Source organism: Eubalaena glacialis, chromosome 13, assembly GCF_028564815.1.
Source record: "Eubalaena glacialis isolate mEubGla1 chromosome 13, mEubGla1.1.hap2.+ XY, whole genome shotgun sequence".
NCBI lineage: Eukaryota > Metazoa > Chordata > Mammalia > Artiodactyla > Balaenidae > Eubalaena > Eubalaena glacialis.
Window position 1 is genome coordinate 94,632,263 of NC_083728.1, and position 22,502 is coordinate 94,654,764.

The 22,502-nt window shown below is 55.0% G+C and overlaps 1 protein-coding gene across 4 annotated transcripts in view; it reads left to right on the plus strand.

The window, feature by feature from the left end:
- Positions 1-3,816: 3,816 nt before the first annotated feature.
- PRKAR1B (protein kinase cAMP-dependent type I regulatory subunit beta) overlaps positions 3,817-22,502 on the plus strand; it is an 85,358-nt gene continuing 66,672 nt past the window's right edge. For 3 of the 4 annotated variants that reach the window (XM_061210139.1, XM_061210142.1, XM_061210141.1), the window contains exons 1-4: positions 3,817-3,888; positions 4,605-4,801; positions 18,344-18,514; positions 20,857-20,948. In XM_061210139.1, the coding sequence (XP_061066122.1) occupies positions 4,625-4,801; positions 18,344-18,514; positions 20,857-20,948 (440 nt within the window). In that variant the 5' untranslated portion in view covers positions 3,817-3,888; positions 4,605-4,624. Of the gene's footprint in view, positions 3,889-3,939; positions 4,429-4,604; positions 4,802-18,343; positions 18,515-20,856; positions 20,949-22,502 lie in introns of those variants that run through there. The other variant, XM_061210140.1, reaches the window with a different exon arrangement.

Sequence of the window (22,502 nt, forward strand, 5' to 3'; positions counted from 1 at the left end):
CTCCGAATAGGTTTTAAAGACCCGGCCGAGGTAGGAAAAAGCAACTTCAGGTCTGTTCCAGGACCCCCTCGTTCAGTGTCCTGGTTACAAACGTTGTGAAGTGTGTCGTTTCACCAGCATAATAAACTGATGTAAGCAGATGTGCTTGGTTGGTCCATTCATTCGCTATCTCCTCCGGCCGGTTCTCATGGGGCGCTCGGGGTCCCCGGCATCCGCAGTAGCTCCTCCTCCTCACGGAGCCCGTCCTCGATGCTCGGGGCTGGGGGGTTGGGGGGGTGGATCCGGGGAAGACACTCGTCAGGCACAGACGAAAGCATGATGGGGCCCTGGGGACGGGCGGCCCTCGCTGCCTGAGGTTGTCACCAGCTTTGTTTTCTGCGGACGTTGGGGGAGTCACCATAAACTCAGGACCTTACACCCCCTGAGTACCTCAGCGTCTGTGGGTCAGGAGTCCAGGCAGGGCTCAGCTGTGTCCCCTGAAGGTGGCCCCGGGTCCACCCAGAGGGCTGGGTCCTCTGCTGGGAGTGCCTTGGATGCGCCTGGGGGCCACCCGCCACACCCCCAAACCATCCCCGGATTAGATGCATTGACTGGTTCCCGCTGCCTCTCAGGAGCCTGTGGCCATGCCCCAGGCCGTGTCCCTCCCCTTCACCCCCGCTCTGGGCTCCCTGCTCTCCTGACCCCAACTCCTCTCCCGCATCCCCACTGCTCCGGGGAGGAATTAGCTCGCTCCCCCATGAGGGATGTGGCTGGAAGAGCTGTAATTGGCAGTGTTCCTGGTCACGGGACTTGACCATGTGCCTCTTGCTCTGCTCCCATCCCCTGGTCCCCTCAGTTCCTGTCAGCTGGGGTTGAGAGCCACACCCACCTCGACGGGTGGGGAGATTCGATGGCTCTTCCAGGTAAAGCCCCTGGCCCGGCCCCATGCTGGTCAGGTGGCAGGGCCCACGTCAGCGCCGGGCGGGCGGGTGAGAACCCTCCTTTCCTCACCCCAGCAGATATCTGTGTCTGTCTCCTTGCCCTGCAGAGTCTAAACAACAGGACACAGCATCCGTGCTCCCTGGGGCTCTCGGCACCGTGGCGGGGGGATGGGGGGGACAGAAGCTCAGCAAATGGCCTCTGGCACACTTAGAATAGAACTGCGGCTGCAGAGAGCCCTGGGCGGCACCCCAGGGCCCAACCTGGCCCTCAGGTGTGGGAGCCACAGGGAGGGTTCCCCACAGAAGCAACGTCCCCGTTGAATCTTGCTGGGTGAACGGGACTTGGCAGAGCCAGGAGTTTGGGGCGGGGGAGAGGGGTGGTTGGAAAATAATGTGGTTTTGAAGTTGGACCTTTGCAAGACTTGGTGATTCGGGTTCCAGGGCTGAGGTGAGGACCTCGGGGCTGGGGCACGTGAAGCCCTTCTGCTGGCTGTGCTGGGGTGGGTCCTTCCCCGTGGGTGGAGGGGACACACAGACCAGCACGACTTGCTGGGACTTCTGAATGATGACACGATCACCATTGCATGTTTTCAGGACACCCAATAAACCGGGACTTGTCACCATCCAGCGGTGGTGACATCGACCTAGCTGTGTATGGCATCACTGGTCCACACGGTTTCCTGTCCCTGCTCCGTGAGGGGGATGCCTGCCGTCCTCACGTAAGGCCACTGGCCGCCAGTGGTCTAGTCAGTTTCCCTGACAGACCCTGTGCTCGCCGCCCCCCATCACGGAGGGAGAGGGCCGGGGGGATCGTGTCGTTCAGGGTGGAGCCACTTGGATCAGCTGCAAACAACCGCTGTGCCATCAATGCAGACATTTACTGGTTAACACAGCCTGGCCCAGACACAGGGCGAGGCCAGGCTTGCTCGAGGGTCCCTGGCTCCCCTCCTTGAAGCAGTGACTGAGCTGGATGCGTTGGAAGCATTTCCCTTCCACTCAGGCAACGCAGGGGGCAGGGGCCACAGGAGAGATGGGGGGGGGGTTGTCTGCAGGCTGGGCCACGGGTGGGGGACCTGGCCCCGCACTACCCCTTGAGGAAGGTGGGGAGGGAGTTCTTAGGGAGAGCCTGCCTGTAGCCCCCAGATGGCAGGGCCTCTGAAGTAGCTACCTGAGGAGCCTGGAAGGGTCTGCAGGGGACAGGCTGGTGGGAGCTGCCACTACGGTGGTGTGAGGATGGGGCTCGTCCAGCCACAGCTGAGAGAGGCCGAGGAACCAAGTTTCTGGTGGGCTTGGTGCACCCAGCTGACCGCCAGGCCCTGAACCTAGAGAGGTCCTTGTCTTGCAAGACGTGGTCCAGGGGGCTCCCTGCCAGGATGAGGCTATGTGTGTGGAGGGGGGGCTCAGGCTTAGAAGGCCATCCTCGGAGAGGGTCTCCCCCTCCCACGGAACCGTGCAGGGGGAAGGTCCCTGCAGAGATCCCTGGAGCACCCCAGGAGAGTCCGAGAACAAAAGCCAGCCCTGGAGCATATGCCCCACCCAAGTCCATCAAGTGAAACCTGGCCCTAATTTTTTGTCATCCTCTTCACCAGGCCACCCTGAGGAGCCAGCAGTAACTGGAGGGGGAGGAGGAGGGGCAGCAAGGGGGGAGAAGAGGTCTGAGCAATCCAGGCAGGCGGAGCTGAGAAACAGCCAAAGGTTTAAATTAGTTGTGGAATAAAGTTTTGATTCAGTTGAGACTGGACTTCAGTTCCTGAAAATGACTCTTGCAATAAGTGTGATGGGACAGGTGTGACTGTACCTGAGGTGGGGATGGGCCAGGAGGCACGCCGAGGGCAGGGGATGAAGAGGCAGGAAGGAGCTCCATGTCTGACCACCTGAGCACATCCTCTTCCTTTCGCTTCAAGCCGGCAGGAAGAAGCTGGGTCAGCCTCAGCCCTGCTGGGGTGTGTGCGGGGCAGCCGGCCACCCTGCAATGTGTCTTTGTGGATGCGGCAGTATGGGTGGGGGAGCAGAGGTCTTCCCCTTTAAAGGCCTGAGATCCCTACCCCATCTCCTGGTATTCAGACCGCTCCAGGTAAAGCGTTGGGGACCCCCCAACTGCCCGAGATGACGTTTCCACCACCACCCTGGCAGAATGGGAGCAAAACATGACTTTAGGCAACAGGAAAATAAGGGTGATTCCCTTTCCTGCAGGCCTGGGCTGGTGGATTAGGGGCTGTGCTGGCCTCTGACCTCCTGGAAGCCCATGGGTGGTGGGAAGAATTTAGGATGACCCTGTGATTTCCCCCTGGGGCATCTGGGTGAAGCTGGTGCCCTTAACCAAGAAAAGGAGTAGCCTAGACCTGCCTGGCCACCAGTGCAGGCCCTGTGACATGTAGATGTGACACCCCAGGTGTGAAGGTGGGGGAGGCCATCACCCCCAAGGCAGCAGGTGGCTGCCACCAGCCAGGGCGGACAATCTGGGCAATCGCAGGGTCTCCAGTGGAGGGGGTGGAGGTGTGAGGGGGGAGCCTGGGGGGCGGTAGTAGTGGTCCCGGCCCAGCTGCGCAGCTTCACATGGATCTGTGGGTCTGTCTGTGCAGCGTGAGACCTGTCAGCCTGAATGCCGAGGGGGCGGGGGAGGGGGGGAGGAAGGGAAGAGGAGGAGAAAAAAGAGAGGGAGGAGGGGGAAAGAGGGAGGGGGACGGGGTAGGCTGCCGGTGAGGGAAATCTGGGGGGGAGGGGAGAGGTGGGTCCTGGGGATGTGGGAGATAGACGGGGTGGGGGGCGGGAGTGAGATGGGGCGGGGAGTGGGGGGAGGCCGGGAGCGCGGTCGGCGGGAAGGGGGCGGCGGGGCGGGGGGTGGACCGGCGCGGCGCGGGGGCGGGCGGAGGGCGGCGCCGCTGCAGTGCGGGACCCGCTCGCCCGCCGTGCCCGCGCCCGCGCGTCCCCGCGCAGCCGCCTCCGGCCTCCGGCGCCGCGCATCCAGGTACGCGGGGCTGGGGAGGGGTCTGTTCCGGAAACCCCCGCCGGCCGGGAGGCCCCAGGAAGTTTGGCCTTCGGGGAGCCCCCGCCCCCTTGGCCGGTCCGGGGCCGAGGCCGTGGTCGGGGGGCTGGGGGGCCGGGGTCGCCGGGCTGCATGCGCGGCGCTGGCGGGCGGGCCGGGTTCCGGGCCGTCATTGTGACCTGGCCGAGCGCGGGCCGAACGGGCGGCCCTGCCATTGTTCGTAGGGTTCATCTTCGCAGGAGGCCCGTCCGCGGGGCTTCGTTTGTTTTCGTTTCCCTTTCTTTTCCTGTGGAGCCTTTTCCTGTAAGAGCTCCCCCCCCCGTCCCCCCGCCATCTCCCCGGGAGCTCGCGGAGGGCGCTCCAGGCACACACTGTCCTCCAAAGGGGGAGGGATGGACGCAAGTGAGACCCCATAACCGCCTGGGCTGCACACGCAGGGCCCCGCTTCCCCGTCGTCAGGTTTCTCAGCCGCGCCCGGAACCTGGCGGATCCCCCTCCATCCCCGCGAGCATCTGTTTAGAGGTGAGCTTTGCCCCCCAGGGTGAGAGGCCTTTGACAGCAGCAGAATAAAACTCCTGGCGTGTCACCAGGTCACGTCGGTCATCAGATAAACCTTACGGTGCGTGTAAGACGCGTATTCACAGGCCGCGGGAGTCCTGCCCCTCCGAGGCCGGCAGGACTCGCGTTTTCCTCCGCAGGAAGCGGGCAGCGGGTCGCCATGGCCTCGCCATCGGCTCAGCAGCTGGAGGAGGACGACGGCCTGAGGGGCTGCGAGCTCTACGTGCAGAAGCACAGCGTCCAGCAGGTGCTCAAGGACTGCATCGTGCAGCTCTGCGTCTCCAAGCCCGAGCGCCCCATGAGGTTCCTCCGGGAGCACTTCGAGAAGCTGGAGAAGGTCAGTGGCTCCGGCACCTGGTCCTCCCCCCGCCCCCCCACCCAGCCTGTGCAGGTGTGTGTGTGTGGCGCCGAAGCCCCGTCGGGCCTCCCCTCCGCTACCTGCTTGCTCAGGAGGGGGCGGGGCGCCCGCGGGACGGCCTCCTGCGGCTCTTCGCGGGGAGGTGGGCAGGGAGGCCGCGGTGGCTTCATTCCCGCCACAGAAATCCTCTCTTCTTCCAGTGGCTCAGGGTCTCAGGAGGCCTCTTGGAAGGCGGTGCGGACGTTTGGGAACTGCTGGCTGTGACTATAGCTTGTGGGGTCGCTGGCGGTGCTCAACTCGGGGGTCTGGTTAGAGATGCCATTGGCACTGGGGTAAAAGGAAACAGCCCTGATAGAGAATGTGGCGGGGCCGTTGGAGGTCAGATTCCCTTGATCTGCGTCTCTGAGCCTCGGCAGACGCTGGCCTGCCCCTCAGACATGTGGGGGGAGCACGTGCCACACCCGCCCCCTCTCTCCTGAGGAGGGAGACGTCCAGCTCACTCCTGCGTGGATGACAGCTCTCACCCCCTTCCTGGTTCATCCTGGAGGCTCGGGGCTGGGAAGCAGCAGGCTGGGGCAGGAGCCGCTTGTGGTCCCGTCCAGCTTTCCCTCCCCCGCCTCACGCCTCCTGCCTTCCTCCCTGGCCTGGCCACCCAGATCTCTCTCTGGGGTGACCTCAGGTGCCTCCTCGTGGTCTTTGTATCAGGACCTACCTGTCCCTGGGGACTGAACGGGACCCCAGCTGGGGCCCAGGTCTGTTTTAAGCACCTCTGTGTCCCCAAGCTCAGCGGTGTTTTACTTCTGATGGGCACTCCTGTGGACAGAGGTAGCCTTAACGCAAAGGAATGGATTTATTTCTTCCCTTTAAAACAGTCTGTTAAAACACATTTTAAAGTAATACATGCCTTTTAAAGAAAAATTGAAAAGTTCAAAAGTGGAAAGAAGAAGTGGAAATCACCTGAAGTCCTTTCCACCTGTTCCCCCCAACCGTGCATTGTGGTTTTGAAACATAGTTGGAATCATGTTACGGATGCAATTTTATATTTATGTTGTTCATTTGTTATACATTCTTCATGGTCCTCAGTGTAAATGATTGTGTAATGTGTTGAGAAGATCCAGAAAAGTTTTCTCAATGTTTTCCTCATGATTGGACAGTTGAGTTGTTTCCAGTGTTTTAATATTAAAAATAACACCACCCATTTTTTAATTGGGTTGTTGGTTTTTTTGATATTGAGCTCCATGAGCTGTTTGTATGTTTTGGAGATTAATCCTTTGTCTATTGTTTCATTTGCAAATACTTTCTCCCATTCTGAGGGTTGTCTTTTTATCTTGTTTATGGTTTCCTTTGCTGCGCAAAAGATTTTAAGTTTAATTCGGTCCCATTTGTTTATTTTTGTTTTTTTTAAATTTTCATTACTCTAGGAGGTGGGTCAGAAAAGATCTTGCTGTGGTTTTATGTCAAAGAGTGTTTTTCTCTAAGAGTTTTATAGTGTCTGGTCTTACATTTAGGCCTTTAATCCATTTTGAGTTTATTTTTGTGTATGGTGTTAGGGAGTGTTCTGATTTCATTCTTTTACATGTAGCTGTCCAGTTTTCCCAGCACCATTTATTGAAGAGGCTGTCTTTTCTCCATTGTATGTTCTTGCCTCCTTTGTCGTAAATTAGGTGACCGTATGTGAGTGGGTTTATCTCTGGGCTTTCTATCCTGTACCACTGATCTATATTTCTGTTTTTGTGCCAGTACCATACTGTCTTGATTACTGTAGCTTTGTAGTATAGTTTGAAGTCAGGGAGCCTGATTACTCCAGCTCCATTTTTCTTTCTCAAGATTGCTTTGGCTATTTGGGATCTTTTGTGTTTCCATACAATTTTTTGTCCTAATTCTGTGAAGAATGCCATTGGTAGTTTAACAGGGATTGCATTGAATCTGTAGGTTGCTTTAGGTAGTATAGTGATTTTCACAATATTGATTCTTCCAATCCAAGAATGTGGTATATTTCTCCATCTGTTTAAATAGACATTTCACCAAAGAAGACATACAGATGGCCAAGAGGCACATGAAAAGATGCTCAACATCACTAACTATTAGAGAAATGCAAATCAAAACTACAATGAGGTATCACCTCACACCGGTCAGAATGGCCATTATCAAAAAATCTAGAAACAATAAATGCTGAAGAGGGTGTGGTGAAAAGGGAAGCCTCCTGCACTGTTGGTGGGAATGTAAATTGATACAGCCACTATGGAGAACAGTATGGAGGTTCCTTAAAAAACTAAAAATAGAACTACCATATGAACCAGCAATCCCACTACTGGGCATATACCCTGAGAAAACCATAATCCAAAAGCACACATGTACCCCAATGTTCATTGCAGCAGTATTTACAATAGCCAGGACATGGAAGCGACCTAAATGTCCATTGACAGATGAATGGGTAAAGTAGATGTGGCACATATATGCAATGGAATATTACTCAGCCATAAAAAGAAACGAAATTGAGTTATTTGTAGTGAGGTGGATGGACCAAGAGTCTGTCATACAGAGTGAATTAAGTCAGAAAGAGAAAAACAAATACCGAATGCTAACACATATACATGGAATCTAAATAAAATGGTACTGATGAACCTGGCGGCAGGGCAGGAATAAAGACGCAGACATAGAGAATGGGCTTGAGGACACAGGGTAGGGGGGAAGGGGAAGCTGGGGCGAGGTGAGAGTAGCACTGACATACGTACACTACCAAACGTAAAATAGCTAGTGAGAAGCAGCCGCATAGCACAGGGAGATCAGCTCGCGCTTTGTGACCATAGGGGGGTGGGATAGGGAGGGTGGGAGGGAGACGCAAGAGGGAGGGGATATGGGGATATATGTATGCATATGGCTGATTCAGTTTGTTGTACAACAGAAACTAACACAGCCTTGTGAAGCAATTATACTCCAATAAAGATGTATAAAAAAAAATAATGCCACAGGGACATATTTGTACATAGATTTTTTTTTTTTCCTGTATGTAGTAGTGTTTAGTACAGCTTTTCAGAGATGGAATTACTGAAATTCCAGGTGGAATTACCAGGTCACAGAAATCTTGTTGGTGTTGTCAGGGAGCTCTCCAAACGCAGCATTGATTCAAGCCCCACCAGACAGTGTGCTTGTAGCCACCCACCCTAGTCAGCTTTGGCTGTTTTAATTTAAAAACCTGTTTTTCAGGGACTCCCCTGGCGGTCCAGTGGTTAAGACTCCACCCTTCCAACGCAGAGGGCGTGGGTTCGATCCCTGGTGGGGGAACTGAGATCTCACATGCTGCGCAGCCAATAAATAAATAAATGAACCTTAAAAAAATAAATAAAAACCTGTTTTTTAGTTGATAGGTGAACGTGGCCACGTGGCTTTAATCTTTGGTTACTTTCCAGGTCGCCATGTAGGGGAGGAGTCCAGTCGCTGGCCTGTGCACGGAGGACGGGACTTGGGGGGGGGGTGCTTGTTTCCTGCACGTTTGAAGAGGGAGGGTCAGGTGGGTGACAGTACATCCTCATTTAACTCTACTTGTTCACAGATGACCCCAGCCAGGTGACATGTCTCACAGGACGGGACTTCTCAGCCGGACCAATGCAGGGAGCCCATTAGGAGGCCAGAGGCAGGGTCCAGGCCAGACCTGAGCTGAGGCTGCAGAGTGAAACTAGAGCAGAGGGTCTCAGCGGGGGACCTCTTGCCTCCAGGGGACATTTCAGTGGCCCAGATGCTTTTGGTTGTTAGACTTGGCAGGGGTGAAGGTGCTCCTGTCCCCTGGGGGTGGAGTGAGAGGGTCAGGTGGGCCATTTTCTTTGGGGGGCCTTTCCGGTCTTGCTGGTGGATTGGGGGTGGGGTGAGGAAAGAGGCATGGGCCGTGACTCCTCGGGTTTGGTCCGAGTCCTGAGTGAAGTCCTGAGCCAAGAAGGGGCCAGTGGGAAGAGACAAAGACAGCGTTGGACAGGAAAAATTAAGAGTAAGGCTTTGGATGTGTTTAAGTTGTCAAAGAGGCTATGAGTTTGGAGCTTGGGGGAGAGGCTGGGGCGAGCATAGAGGTTTAGGAAGATTCATTGATCATTCTTGACTGGAGAGGCAATTTATTACCTGCCTTTGACAGGTGAGGACTGAGGTCTGGAAGAGGTCGGGTGACTTGGAAGGCCTGGGTTCCAGGCTTCGGGGCTGATTTGGTGGATTCTCTGAAATCGTGTGCAGGCTTTTATAGGCGGGTGCATTTCACTGGGGAGAACGTCCCCAGTGTTTGCAGTGGATGTTCAAATGGACCTGGGATCCCCAAATGTAAAGTGCCTTAAGGTGTCCTGAAACCACAGGGGGGGTCTCATTTCCTGCTGCGTCTGCTGAGCACGGTGACCAGGGAGCTGCTTCGGCCTGGGAGCAGGAAGGGCTCTGGCTTTGGGGCCGGGGTGTGCTGGGTCCCGGGCCCCTCTCTCTGCAGGAGGCTGGCCAGGCCGGAAGCCTGGGGAGGAACAGTTTTCTCCACTTGTGTCGAGAGCAGGAAGCGTGTGTGTGAGACCTTGATAAGCACAGAGGCTGCAGCTGCCCGCACAGGTTGGTGGGGATGGCCCAGCTCTCGGGGTGCTGCCTTGGCTGGGGTGTGGCCTCGGTGAGAGAGCCGGTGAGGAGGTGGCCTTATTCTAGGGTGGAGGCTTGAGGGGGGAAGATAGTCCACACCCGCTGGCCAAACACAGCCTTGGAGCTTCTCCAAGATTCAGTCTTTTGGCGGATCGTGTGATGATAAAGTCATCAATCCCTTTAATAGTGGATTTTAAATTGTGCAGGAAAGATTACTTTATAAAAATGCACCCATGACCCTGCACCTGTGTACCCACCCTACATTTTTCCGAGGACTTTTCTTGCTCTGCAGGACACGCTTACATACGGATGTGGATAATTGTATATATGTGCATTTTTTGTTTGGTATTTTCTTCTTAGTAGCATTTTTTATTGTGGTAAAACATACGCGACGTAGAATTTACCATTTTGGCCTTTTTTTAGTGTGCATTTCAGTGGCATTAAGTGCACTCATGTTGCCTTGCATCTGTATTAGTAGCATTTCTGTGGCCTCTTGTGGCTGTAAAGTTTTCCATGACGTGGATGCGTCATCGTTTCTACTTTATTTCCATCATTTTGTGTTTGATGGCTTTCAGTTTTTTTGTTTTTTTTTCCGCTCCAGAAAACACCTTTATGCCAAGGAAATGATTTAAAAGAAAAAATGGGTAAATATGCAGGTATTTCAGGAAGGGCTCTGGGGGCCGAGTGTCTGTGTGTGTTTACGGCTCTTGAATCTTGTCGCCCATCTGCTCCCCAAGGACCGGGTGAGCTTGTGGTCTTGCGACCCTGAGCCCCCCGCCCTTTCCCGAGTCCTCGCCGATGCCGCTCTGCTCTCTTTTGTGGCCGTAGATGCCTCATCCCGCAGGCTTTCCTTCCTGGTGCAGTGGTGGCTTCCCTCTGGTCCGTTGGTCAGACAGCCGGCGACCCAGGCTCACTCTGTGCCTTTAATGAAACGAGCAAGTTACGCTGTGTTTCCCTTGGGGAAAACCCGGCCCGCGGCTTTCGTGGAAGTGAATTCTGTCAGGGCCCACATGGCCCTTCCTGTGGCCCTTCCTGTGGCTGTGGTCTACACTGGGCATCAGATGCGTCTGGTGACTGTGGAGGATCAGCCTGTGTTTCCTGGTGACCAGCACTGCATGTGTCATTCTGGTGGCAGACAGAGGCGTCCATTGGCGGGACTGGCATTGAACTCCCGAGGGTCTTGGAGGGGCGGTCCATCCCCCCCGGCACGTTGATTGCCCAGGCCTTCCGGTGCTGGGGGGCCACCGGGGAAGCCAGGGTGGAGGCGGTGAGTCCACGTTCAGCCCGGGGGCCAACAGGAGGCCGTGCCCTGCGGGTGGCGAGGGTCATCGTGGGGCCGTTTTCGGGGGGCATGCTCTCTGGACGAAGGCTTGTCTTCGAGGCGATGGGCTTGGCGGCTAACGGGGCGGGGGCAGCTCGTGCCACCCCAGAGCCGTGGAAGGCTGGAGCCACGGAGGCGGTGGTTGGAGCGTTGGGTGGGCCGGAGGCTGGGGCGGGAGGCCGTCTGGAGGTGGCAGGGCGCGGGGACCGGTGGTCCAGGCTGTAGTCTGCGTGGGTTCTGGTGGCTGCCCCTTCTGCAGGGTAGAGAGGCCCCGGGGAGGCTGTGCGAGCGAGGGGACAAGAGGCGTGTGGGAAACCTCTGTGCCTCCCTATGGTGTTTGCTGTGAACCTGTAACTACTTAGGAAAACCAAGTCTTTGAAATTAAAAAGGAAAAGAAAGTGGGTGCCCCCATACCTTTGGCCCTGATGGTTTCTCCCCTGGTCGTTGCGATGTCTGCTTCACTGAGGGGCGGGTGTCGGGGAGGCCGAGTGGGTGGGGCGCTGGGAAGGTGGAATGAGGAGGGTTTGCAGAGCAGCAGGGGTGCGGGTGCTGGGGTCCCCAGGGTTCTGAGTGTGGGTGGGAGGGTCCTGGGCGCTCTTAGACCGGGCAGCCGGTCCCAAGGTCTGCCGGAGGGCGGTGGAGGCAGCGAGCTTTGCGGGAGCAGGGGTGGCTGGAGACACTGGTGGCCGGGGTCCTCCCCAGGCCCAGATGGGCCTCAGAGCACCAGCCAGCGAGCGCTTCGAGGGAATGACAGCCAACACCCATACGCTACTATTGACTAGAGTCCGCGGCGCCCCTGAGGGTTCACTCTTGGTGTGCATTCCGTGGGTTTGGACAAACCTCTGACCTGTTTCCATCATCATAGCGTCATGCAGAGTAGCCACTGCCCTAAAAATCCCCTTTGCTCCACCTGTTTGCCCCTCCCCCCCCAGCCCCCGGCAACCCCTGATCCTTTCACTGCCTGCATAGTTTCGCCTTTTCCAGCTACAGCGTTTAGCCTTTTCAGACTGGCTTCTTTCACTTAGTGATACGCACTTAAGCTTCCTCCAAGTCTTCTCATGACTTAATGAGAGCTCATTTATTTTTATTGCTGAATAATAGTCCATCGTCTGGATGGACCCCAGTTTATTTATCGATCACCTGCTGAACCACATCTTGGTTGTTTCCAAGTTTTAGCAATTGTGGATAAAGCTGCTATACAGGTCCGTGTGTAGGTTTTTATGGGATGTAAGTTTTAACTCATTTTGATAAATACCAGGAGTGCAGTTGCTGGGTTGCATGAAGACAGACACCAGATTGTCTTCCAGAGTGGCGGCTCCGGGAGTTCCCTGGTCGTCCAGAGGTTAGGACTCCACGCTGTCCCTGCCGAGGGCCCGGGTTCAGTCCTTTGTCGGGGAACTCGGATCCCACAAGCCGTGTGGCGCGGCAAAGAAACAAGACAAAATAAGACAAAAACACACAAACAAAGAAAACCAAAGTGGCGGTGCCATTCTGCGTCCCCACCAGCCATGGATGAGGGTTCCTGCCGCTCCGCATCCTCGCCAGCCTTTGCTGTTGTCACCGTCTGGATTTTGGCTGTCCCAATAGGTGTGTAGTGGTGTCTCACTGCTGTTTTAATTCGTGTTTCCCTGAAGACAGATGAGGTGGAACGTCTTTCCTGTGTTTATTTGCCATCTGGGGATCTCCCTTGGTGAGGTGTCCAGATCTTTTGCCTGTTTTCCAATGGGGTTGTTTTCTTATTGTTGAGTTTTAAGAGCTTTTTGTACATTTTGCATACAAGTCCTTTTTCAGACATACGTGTTTCTCAAATATTCTCTCCCAGTTCGTGGCTTGTCTTTTCATTCTCTTGACTATATATAATTTTTTTTTTTTTTTTTTTTTTTTTGGCCGTGCCGTGCGGCTTGCAGGATCTTAGTTCCCCGACCAGGGATTAACCCAGGGCCCCGGCAGTGAAAGCGCAGAGTCCCAACCACTGGACCACCAGGGAATTCCCTGACTATATATAATTTTGAGTCCTGCTTTTTGGTGTTTTAAACGAAACTTTATATGATTACTAAATATATTAAAAGTATGATTTAATGGTGCAGCGTATCCTGTTACATAGATATTTCTAACTTGATTTAAGCAATCTCTTATTGTTGCTTGTTGGATTAAAAAATTTTTTTAAGCACTGCAAGGGCCATTCTGGTACAGATATCTTTTTGATGCCTCTCATTGTTTCCTCAGGATGTATTTTAAGAAATAAAATTATGAAGCTCAGAAGCATCCATGATAGCTATGCCAGTTCTCCCAAAAGGTTTCATTCATTCATTCATTCATTCCAGCAATGTTTATTGAACACTTGCTCTGTGCCGGGCGCTGCTCTGGGTGCTGAGGACGTGGTGGTGAGCTCCCTGGGAAGCACAGCGTTTCCCATCCGAGCTTGTGTGACAGCGGGGCTGTGACTGGGGAGGACACGGCATCTGCCTTGTGTTGATCTGGTTACATCGGAGATCCTGGAAAGGTGTGTGTAAATCAGAACTTTAGAATTTGAGAATGAAGTACCCAGTGCAACATGTTATTTCAAGGGATCCCAGGATGAGTTTAAGTCTTTTTCTCACTCAGAAACCGAATCCTTTGACTATAACCCAATAAAGTTACAAATTATTAATAAAAAGATAGCCAGAAAAAAAGAGAAAGAGCCAGAAGCCTCTCCATACATTTGGAAATCAATAATGAGCTTTTGCATGGTTTATCAGTTAAAGATTGTCATGATAAAAAATTAGGAAATATTTAGATTGAGAGACAATAAAAGCATTGCATGTCAAAACATGTGGAATGCAGCAAAATTGGTACTTAGAGGAAAATTTATAGCTTCATTAGAAAATAAGATGATAAATTAATGAGCTGTGTGTCTTAGTTTCCTAGGGTGCCATAGCAAATTGTCAAAAAATGCGCAGCTTAAAACAGATATTTACAGTTCTGGAAGCCAGAAGCCCAAAATCAAGGCTTTGGCAGGGGTGGTTGCTTCTGGGGGCTCTGACGGGGGGCGGGGTCCGCCCCAGCCCTCCCCAGCTTCTGGGGGCTGCCCTTGACTGGCAGATGCATCACCAGACTGCCCCTGTGTTCGTCCCTGTGTGTCTGTGTCCAAACTTCCTCTTTTTATAAGGACACCCATGGTTGGATTAGGGCCACTCTAATCCAGGATGACCTTGTCTTAACTTGATTGTATCTGTGAAGAGTTATTTCCAAATAAAGCCACTCTCTGAGGTTCTGGGTGGACATGAATTTTTGAGGTACCCTTTTCAACCCACTGCCCAGGTGCCACCTGAGAAGCCAGGAATAGAGAAAGAAAGGAAGACAGAAACGAGGACAAATAACAAGGGTAAAAGCAGAAGTTAATGAAGCAGAAATCGAAGAAATAGCAGACGATAAAATCAGAGTCTGACTCTGAAGAGATGGATGAAACAAACATTGGAGAGGGCTGCCACGTCATGAAGAGACACACAAACTGTAATTTGCCACAGGTTGGGGAGGAGGGTGGCCAGGGGTGAGCTCAGAACTGCCCACGTCCCCTGGTTCAGCTCTTCTCATCTGGGTGGACTCAGGAGGCACCTCCTCCAGGAAGCCCTCTTTGACTCCTCCTTGCTGAGGATGGTCTAAGAGCCTGCCACTGCTGGTGCAGCCCCTTGTACCTGGTCCTTCGGTGGTGCTCACCCGTCGTCTTGCTGTGACCACCATCTCTGTCCTGTTCGAGCTCTAACAGTAACCTCCTTCATGAAAGAACTATGCCTTTTTCCCTGTTGCATTTTCTGTCTGAGGCCTGGTATACAGAAGGTGCTCAATAAATGATCGAAGCTCCGTGTTTCTCTTCTCGCCTTGCCGCTGGGTGCCCGGGTGCCCTGGACACGTCCCTTACCCTAGGTATCCCCTACGAGGGACATCCCTCACCCTAGGAATCCCCTACGAGGGATAGGGCAGCCGGTGTCCTCACCCAGCCAGACCGGGAGTGGGGAGCAGAGGGGAGGGATTCCACTGTCCCAGGGTCCCAGGCGTATGGGCTGTTGTGTGTGGGGGGTCAGCTCAGTTCTGGAAAGTCTCCCTAGACCCCCCTCCGTGTTGTCTCTTCTCAGGCTGGAAGCCTGCATTTCACCCCTCACATAGGAAAAACGTGGTCAGAAGGTGATGAAGCACATCATTCATGGCCCAGGGAGCTCTGGGCCCCGAGGGCAGGACGGGGACGGTCCCTGGAGCTGCCTTACGCGTTTGGGGGCAGATTCTGGCCGCGGAGCTTTCTGGAAACACTGTTCCCACACTCTTGTTATGAAGATTCCTTTGGCCTGGATCGCCTGTCCTGACCCCGTGCCCTCTACCATTCGCAGCCAAGGCAACTCAGCAGCGTGAAAACAGGAGACAGGAAGGGGGAGCTCTGAGAATTAGAGGTTTTCCTGGAATCTCCCAGGGTGGGAGAGGGATGCCATCCAGAAATAACGGTCTGGCGTGGTCGAGGCAGAGCCTGGGGGCGGTCATCCCACCGCGCCGTGGGGGGGGCCCTGGCTCCCGGCCCCCCCGTGTCCTCTCAGAATCCCCTGAAGTGGCTTCGTTTTTTGAACCACCTGTATCCTGCCTCATTTGACCCTTTGCTGCCAAAGATGGAAAATCATCTCCGTGCCAGGACAGGGCTGCTCACTGGTCCAAGAAAACAAGGCCTGGGCCGTGGCTTTCTTGAAGACAAGTGGCTTCTGGTGGCTGCACAGGGAGCCTGGGGTCCTCACCGTGACTGTGGACCCTGGGTCAGCCACTGTCTGTAGGGTCTGTGGGCCATTCCCAAGGCCAGGTCGCTCCGTTATCTCGAAGTCAGTGTGTCCAGAACCCAACTCACGTCGACCAGATCAAAACCAAACCAATACACAGAAAGTGGCAAGGGTGTTGGGGGATGGCACTGCTGCTGGGAGTGGCTGGTGGAGACCGCTGGGAGGTTCTTCACCGAGCTGAGCACGAGCCCCCGTGGGACCCAGCATTCCTGCCCCAGGGGTGTCCCCAAGAACTGAACACAGCACCGAGACGCAAACCTGCACACTCACGTCCACGGCAGCGCTACTCACAGCAGCCAAAGGATGGAGCCAGCGCGTGTCCACCAGCTCACTAATGGGTCATCGAGATGTGGCACAGCAGAGTACGATTCAGCCACCAGCTCACTAATGGGTCATCGAGATGTGGCACAGCAGAGTACGATTCAGCCACCAGCTCACTAATGGGTCATCGAGATGTGACACAGCGGAGTACGATTCAGCCACCAGCTCACTAATGGGTCATCGAGATGTGACACAGCGGAGTACGATTCAGCCACCAGCTCACTAATGGGTCATCGAGATGTGGCACAGCGGAGTACGATTCAGCCACCAGCTCACTAATGGGTCATCGAGATGTGGCACAGCGGAGTACGATTCAGCCACCAGCTCACTAATGGGTCATCGAGATGTGGCACAGCGGAGTACGATTCAGCCACCAGCTCACTAATGGGTCATCGAGATGTGACACAGCGGAGTACGATTCAGCCACCAGCTCACTAATGGGTCATCGAGATGTGGCACAGCGGAGTACGATTCAGCCACCACAAGGAGGGATGTGCTGACACCTGCCACAACACGGATGCTCCTTGAAGACACTGTGCCGAGTGGGAGAAGTCTGACACGGGAGGGCACATACCGTGTGATTCTGTCCATGGCCGTGTCCAGAATGGGCGGATCCACGGAGGCAGCAGGTAGGTTAGTGGGTGCTAGGCCTGGGTGGAGGGCATGGAGGGACTGCCAGGGGGGTACCCGGGTGTTCTGGGGTGATGAAACGTTTGGATCTAGCTGTTAGAGATGTTGGCAATAACATTGTGAATGCACTAAATGCCACAGGGTTGCACACTTTAAAATGGCTGATTGTTAATTTCATGTTGTGCGAATTTTACCTCAACTTAAGAAAAGTCCCCTCATTTGCTGAGACAAGCGCCTGTCGGCTCCCTCGCTTCTACGGGAAGCCTGGGGTCATTTCCTCCCGACCTCACCTCCATCCATCACTGCCCACGTCTCTGCCCCGTGTCACCATCACCTCCGAGCCCGGTAACTCCCGCATGGCCTGACTTTCCGGACGTCCTTTGGTGGCCCGGGGCCTCTGCTGGTTCCTCTCTCCTGGGCGCTGGCAGAGCCCTGGTGTCACTATAAACAGTTTACATTGTAGTGCAGGGGCCTTTCCCACTCATGTCTTCAAAATCCCGCTTTAAGACCCCACTGACTCATTTTTGTGTATATTATTGTTCTTTTTTTTTTTTTTTTTTTTTCTGGCCACACAGCTTGTGGGATCTTAGTTCCCCCGACCAGGGATTGAACCCGAGCCCTCGGCAGTGAGAGCATGGAGTCCTAATCACTGGACCGCCAGGGAATTCCCTTACTGTTCTTATTTTTAATAATTTCTAAGAGCAAAGGCCCAGAGTCTCTCACTTGAGATGCAACTGACATTTCTATTGATAGTGAAAATTCATGGTTTACAAGAACAGTCAGTGACGTTTGTAATGATTTCCATAAAAGTGGGAGTCTCACCGACAGTCTTAACTTTGCGTAGAATTAACGTACAATGTAAATAACACATTTCCGGCGTGTCACCCAGTAATTCACAAAGGGTGGGAAATAACCCAGTGACTCCCGGCTCCAGGGAGATGTTGGCGCTGGTCTCAGAAAGGATGAGTTGGCTGTTGTCACGGTAACAGAAGAGTGACGAGGTGAGTACTTGGAAGGCAGTTCTGGAGCGATTGGTGGTTGCTGGTGTGTCCAGAGCTGACCCTCAGGGAAACCCCTCCTTCCCACCGACCAGGCACCTGGGGCTGTTCCTCAGCCTTGGAAGCGTTGGGTGTTGGATGAAGACCCTGTACATGTTGGCGTGAGTCGGAGCTTCTCTCCTGGCTTTAGCTGCTCTGTAGGGTCGTGTGTAGGTGCAAGAGCTTGTAGAAAGGAACCAGCTGGTACCTCCTGCCACCATCCGGGGCCATGTGCTGGGAAGCCCGGTCCCATCCAGGGACCAGCTGATCGCCAGGTTGCTCTGGGGACGTGGAGCTGGAGGGTCGGCCGTGGGAGACCCCGTCACGCTGTGTACCTTTGCACTTTTGGGATTTTGCGCCCTCTGTGTGTAAACAGAGTTTTTAAAAAGCAGTAATGAAAAGTGCGGGAAGAAAACGAGAGGTTTGCTTCCCTGTTGTGTGCCCACCTCCTGTTTCCAGCACGTTGGTGAGCAGAGCGGGGGCACTTCCTGCCCTCGGGTGAACGGGTGGGACTGGGGGGCTTCAGAGGCTCGCCGGGGCCTGGGACCCCGTGGGCTGAGCTCTGCAGTCTGGTAGCTGGACACGTTGCTCAAAGTGTGAAGGAACAGAAAGCCTTCTGGAGCCAGGGCTCTGTGGCTGGCAGGGCTGTGGGTTGGGAGGAGGTGGGCTCGGAGGTGGCCTTGAAGTCCAGGAGGCGGGTTGGGCGGGCCCGGCTGGGACGCGCTGGGTCCCCGGCCTTCCTGGGACCCTGTGACCTCCCGGGACGGACTCTTCTGCCGAGATGGCCTCTCTTCTCACCCGCTCTGCGTTGTCCCCCCTCCAGGAGGAAAACCGGCAGATCCTGGCGCAGCAGAAGCCAGCCTCCCAGTCGGACTCGCACGATGAGGAAGTGTCCCCGTCGCCGCCCAACCCGGTGGTGCAAGCCCGGCACCGGCGTGGGGGAGTGAGCGCTGAGGTGTACACAGAGGAGGATGCCGTGTCCTACGTGCGGAAGGTGGGCCTCGACCCCGCCCCTGCCCCGCATCCCACCCCGCATCCCACCCCGCATCCCACCCCGCATCCCAGGCGTCGGGGCCTTGGCCTCCCTTCTTCTTCCGGAAGGTCGTCGTGGTCCCTGCTGGCCTGAGCCCGGTGCGTACCTACCTGAGGCTCTCTTGGGGGCCCCGCCACCCCCATGGTTCTGTGACCCCAGTAGGCTGGGGACAGGGCAGGACAGCCAGGTCGTGGGGTGTGGGAGGAGGAGCCCCGTGTCTAGGGCCTCGTGGGTCCTCTTCTCCTGGCTTCACCCTCGAGGCTGGACCCCAAGCTCAGAGCCGCCCAGGGGTAGCCCTCCCCCGCCCTGGACATCATCCTCCCTCTCTCTCCGGCCCTCATGCTAAGCAGGGCGCACCTTTGTCAGGGGCCTCCCCGGTGTGAGACCCCGTGTGAGCCACCACACTGGTGGCTGCGTGTGTCCCTGAGCCCTGCCTTGGACATGGGCCTGCCATTCCATCTTATGCGTTTCTACAGCCAGCTTTACTCTTTAAAAAAATTTTTTTTATTTTTAGTTTTTGACCTATTACAAAAATTTATTTTAAAATATGGCAAAATGTGCATAGTAGAATTTACCGTCTGTGTCAGCTCAAGCTGCTGTAACAAAAGACTGGCGGCTTAAACAACAGACATTCACCCTCTCACAGTCTCTAGGCTGGGAGTCCAAGATCCAGGTGCCGGCAGGGTGGGTTCCTGGTGAGGACCCTCTTCCCTTCCTGGCCCCCAGATGGCCGCCTTCTCGCCTGTTCTCACCTGGTGGGCGGGGTGGGGAGACCGAGATCTCTAGGTCTCGACTTACGAGGGTGCTGATCTTGTCTTGGGGGCCCACCTAAACCCAGTCACCTCCCGAGGCCCCATCACTAAACACCTTACCATGGGGCTAGGGCTTCGACACGTGAATTTGGGGACAGTTGGGCCACAGCACCTCTTTAACCATGTTTAGCATCCAGGTCACATTCTCACCATTGTGCCACGGTCACCGCCATCATCTCCAGCACGTTTTCATCTTGCAAATCTGAACCTCTGTCCCCATGAAACAACCATGCCCAGCCCCTCCCCAGTACTTAGTACTTTTATAATCAGTGAATAAAACCAGTAAAAGTGCAGCTTAAAAGCCCACCAGGGCACTTCACCTCTGTGGCCTTCCTGCCAAAACCCTGGACCCCTGTCTAGCCCGGAGGAGATCCCCAGACAAACCCAGATGAAGGGACATTCTGCAAAGTAACTGCCAGACCTCCTCTGAGAAACTGTCACAGACCAGAGGAGCTGAAGGGCCATGACGACTGCATGTGGCCTGGGTGGGATCGGGTAAAACCAAGGAAACAGGGCAGACATGTGGGTTTAGTTGCTAGGATGGTACCCAGCTGGTTCCCTAGGTGTGACGTGTCACCACAGTAACCCAGGGTGTTACAGGAGGGGAGAGGGTGCAGCGTGTAGGGCACTTCTTCTCAAGGTCTGCACGTCCGAGGTGTTACACAGTTGTTGGAGCTAGAGTGGCTTTTCAGGGGGCTCCATCCTGCCCCTCAGGGATCTCTTTGTAAAGGGTTCCATGGTTTTAGATGGGGCGCACCCACATGCGGGGTCCCGACGTCACCACCCGCCCCCAGCCTGGAAGAGATTTAGGGGCAGCTGAGCACGAGGGGGGGGTCACGTCCCGGTCCAGACAGCCTCCCCTCGGTGTCTTTTAAGGGAGGAATCTTGGCGTTGGAAATGCCAGTGCTGGTCGTCAGCTGGATGTTGATTCACTGGACACACCTCGAGCTTCCCAGGCTGGTCCCAGCGGGCGTGGGGATGACTTTTTACCCATATTTTGGCCAACAAGGTCCAGGCCCCTACCCAGCCCTTCCATCACCACCTGAAAGGGTGGAGCCAGCCTTGGGTCACGGTATCTTTTTTTTTTTTTCCAGTTTTCAAATATTTCAACGAGTATTTATTACCTACAAAAAAGCCAGTGGAGTAAAGAAATAAAAACAAAAGACATAATAATCCAAGGGCCTGGAGGCCTTGTAGCATCTTCTACAGGCTCTGAAGCCCACCGGCGCCTGTCCACCAAGACCCCGAGTTCTGGACGATACGCCAACTCTCGGGTCACTCTGGGCCCCTTGTCTCTTCTTTATTTTTCAAATTTCCAAAAATTGTGACATGCAGCTAGCATTTCAAGATTTCTGTCTACCCTCACTGGTAATAACACCTTGAAGGCTGAGCGGCCCGATTTCTCGGGGTCAAGGAGGGGCCCAAAGGGCTAGCTGGGTCCAGGCCCTGGTCCAGGATGCCCACAGGTCTGACTCCCGGGCTTCTCTGCAGGTCATCCCCAAGGACTACAAGACCATGACGGCACTGGCCAAAGCCATCTCCAAGAATGTGCTCTTCGCTCACCTGGACGACAACGAGAGAAGGTAGGAGCGGGAACGGGGCTGCTGGGATATCCAGCTCCAGGGGACACGGGTCAGTTTTGGAAGCACGGGCTCATGGGGCAGGGGTGGCCTCCAGAGATTTAGCGCTGTGTGCACTTGGGCTGCCTCCTCCAATCTGGGTTGGGATCCTAAGTGCCCACAGGCCAACCTTGTCACAGCAAGACACCTCTTCTGCTTGCAGAGGGCCTGCCGTGCCCGAGCTGAACTCACTGCCTCATGGGCTTACAGGTGAAATGCACGTCTGTCCGCGGAGCACGGGGTCCTGAGGGAGGGTGACTGAGCCGGGGTGACGCTCAGCACGGGCTGGAAGGAGCTCGGGGGTGGATATGGGGTGGGGGCGAAAGTTATTCCAGGGAGGGGGCCTGGGGGTGGTGAAGGGGCTGGGATGCTTTGCTTGGGAATGGGGAGCATGTAAATAATTGGGAAAATTGGAAAATTTTAAGCCACAAAGCAAAAATAATCACTGGGAATGTTTTGGGGGCAGTCCTTCAGGATTTGATTTATGCACGTATCGTAACCCTGTATTGTCACAAAACGGAATGGTGTTCTCCGTAGTTTGTCACACTTGAGAGGTGGTGAGCGTCTCTCTTTGTCAGTAAAGGCTTTCGTGGTCTGTGGTCCCCGTTTCTATAGGGTTGTGTGATGTGACTCCTCTCCTGCCATGGCTGTTTGCATTTCTTATGATAAACAGCATTTTGATGACATGCCCATACTCGTATGCTCGTCGGGAGTATTTGTCTGTTTCTTTAAGATAAACTCCTCGATGTGGATCAAAGGGTAAATGATGTTTGAAAAAAAATTTTTTTTTCCGTTCTTGGCAAACGGTGATTCTTCATTAGAATAACTGAGCACATTTTGAGAACAGTCCATACAAGATGTGCACATGACATGCAGATACACAGAGTGAAGGGAGAAGGCCTCTTTGCGTCCTCCTGCCCACAGTGACCACCAGCCGCGGCCTGGACTGGCCCCTCCAGGCCGTTCTCCGCGTGCGTATCGTGTGGAAACAGGCGGGACACACGCACCTTCTGTGACGCGGGCCCGGGGCCTCCCGTGTGACCACTGTGCGGTGGTTGTGGGCGTGCAGCTGCATCAAGGGCTGGGTCGGTTTGTCCACCGCTCCCCTTGCCAAAGTCACTGTGGACGTTTCTAGTTTCCCGTGGTGCGGGGTCTCTGTGAAGAGTGAGGAGTGGTGCTTTTGCAGGATAAGGTGGCTGGCGCCGGACAGGTGCCAGTGTGGGTTTTTAGGCTTTTGCTACGTTGTGCTGGCTGGTCCCAGGAAGGCCGCAGGGGCATCCAGAGGACCTGCAACTGGGGGTGGTCCCTCCTTGCCCACAGCTTGCTTCCCAGGCGGGGGCGAGGCTGGGGTGACTGTGATCCAGGCTGAGGTGGAGATGCCCTGTCTGCAGAAGGCAGGGGCGGGGCTGGCCGGTCCTCCGTCTTGGGCCCACCCGTCCGTGCCCGCTCCCTGGGGGAGTCAGCCTCACCGCCCCCTCTGCTCTCCGGCACTTGCCGGCTCCTGGTGGCTCCACGGAA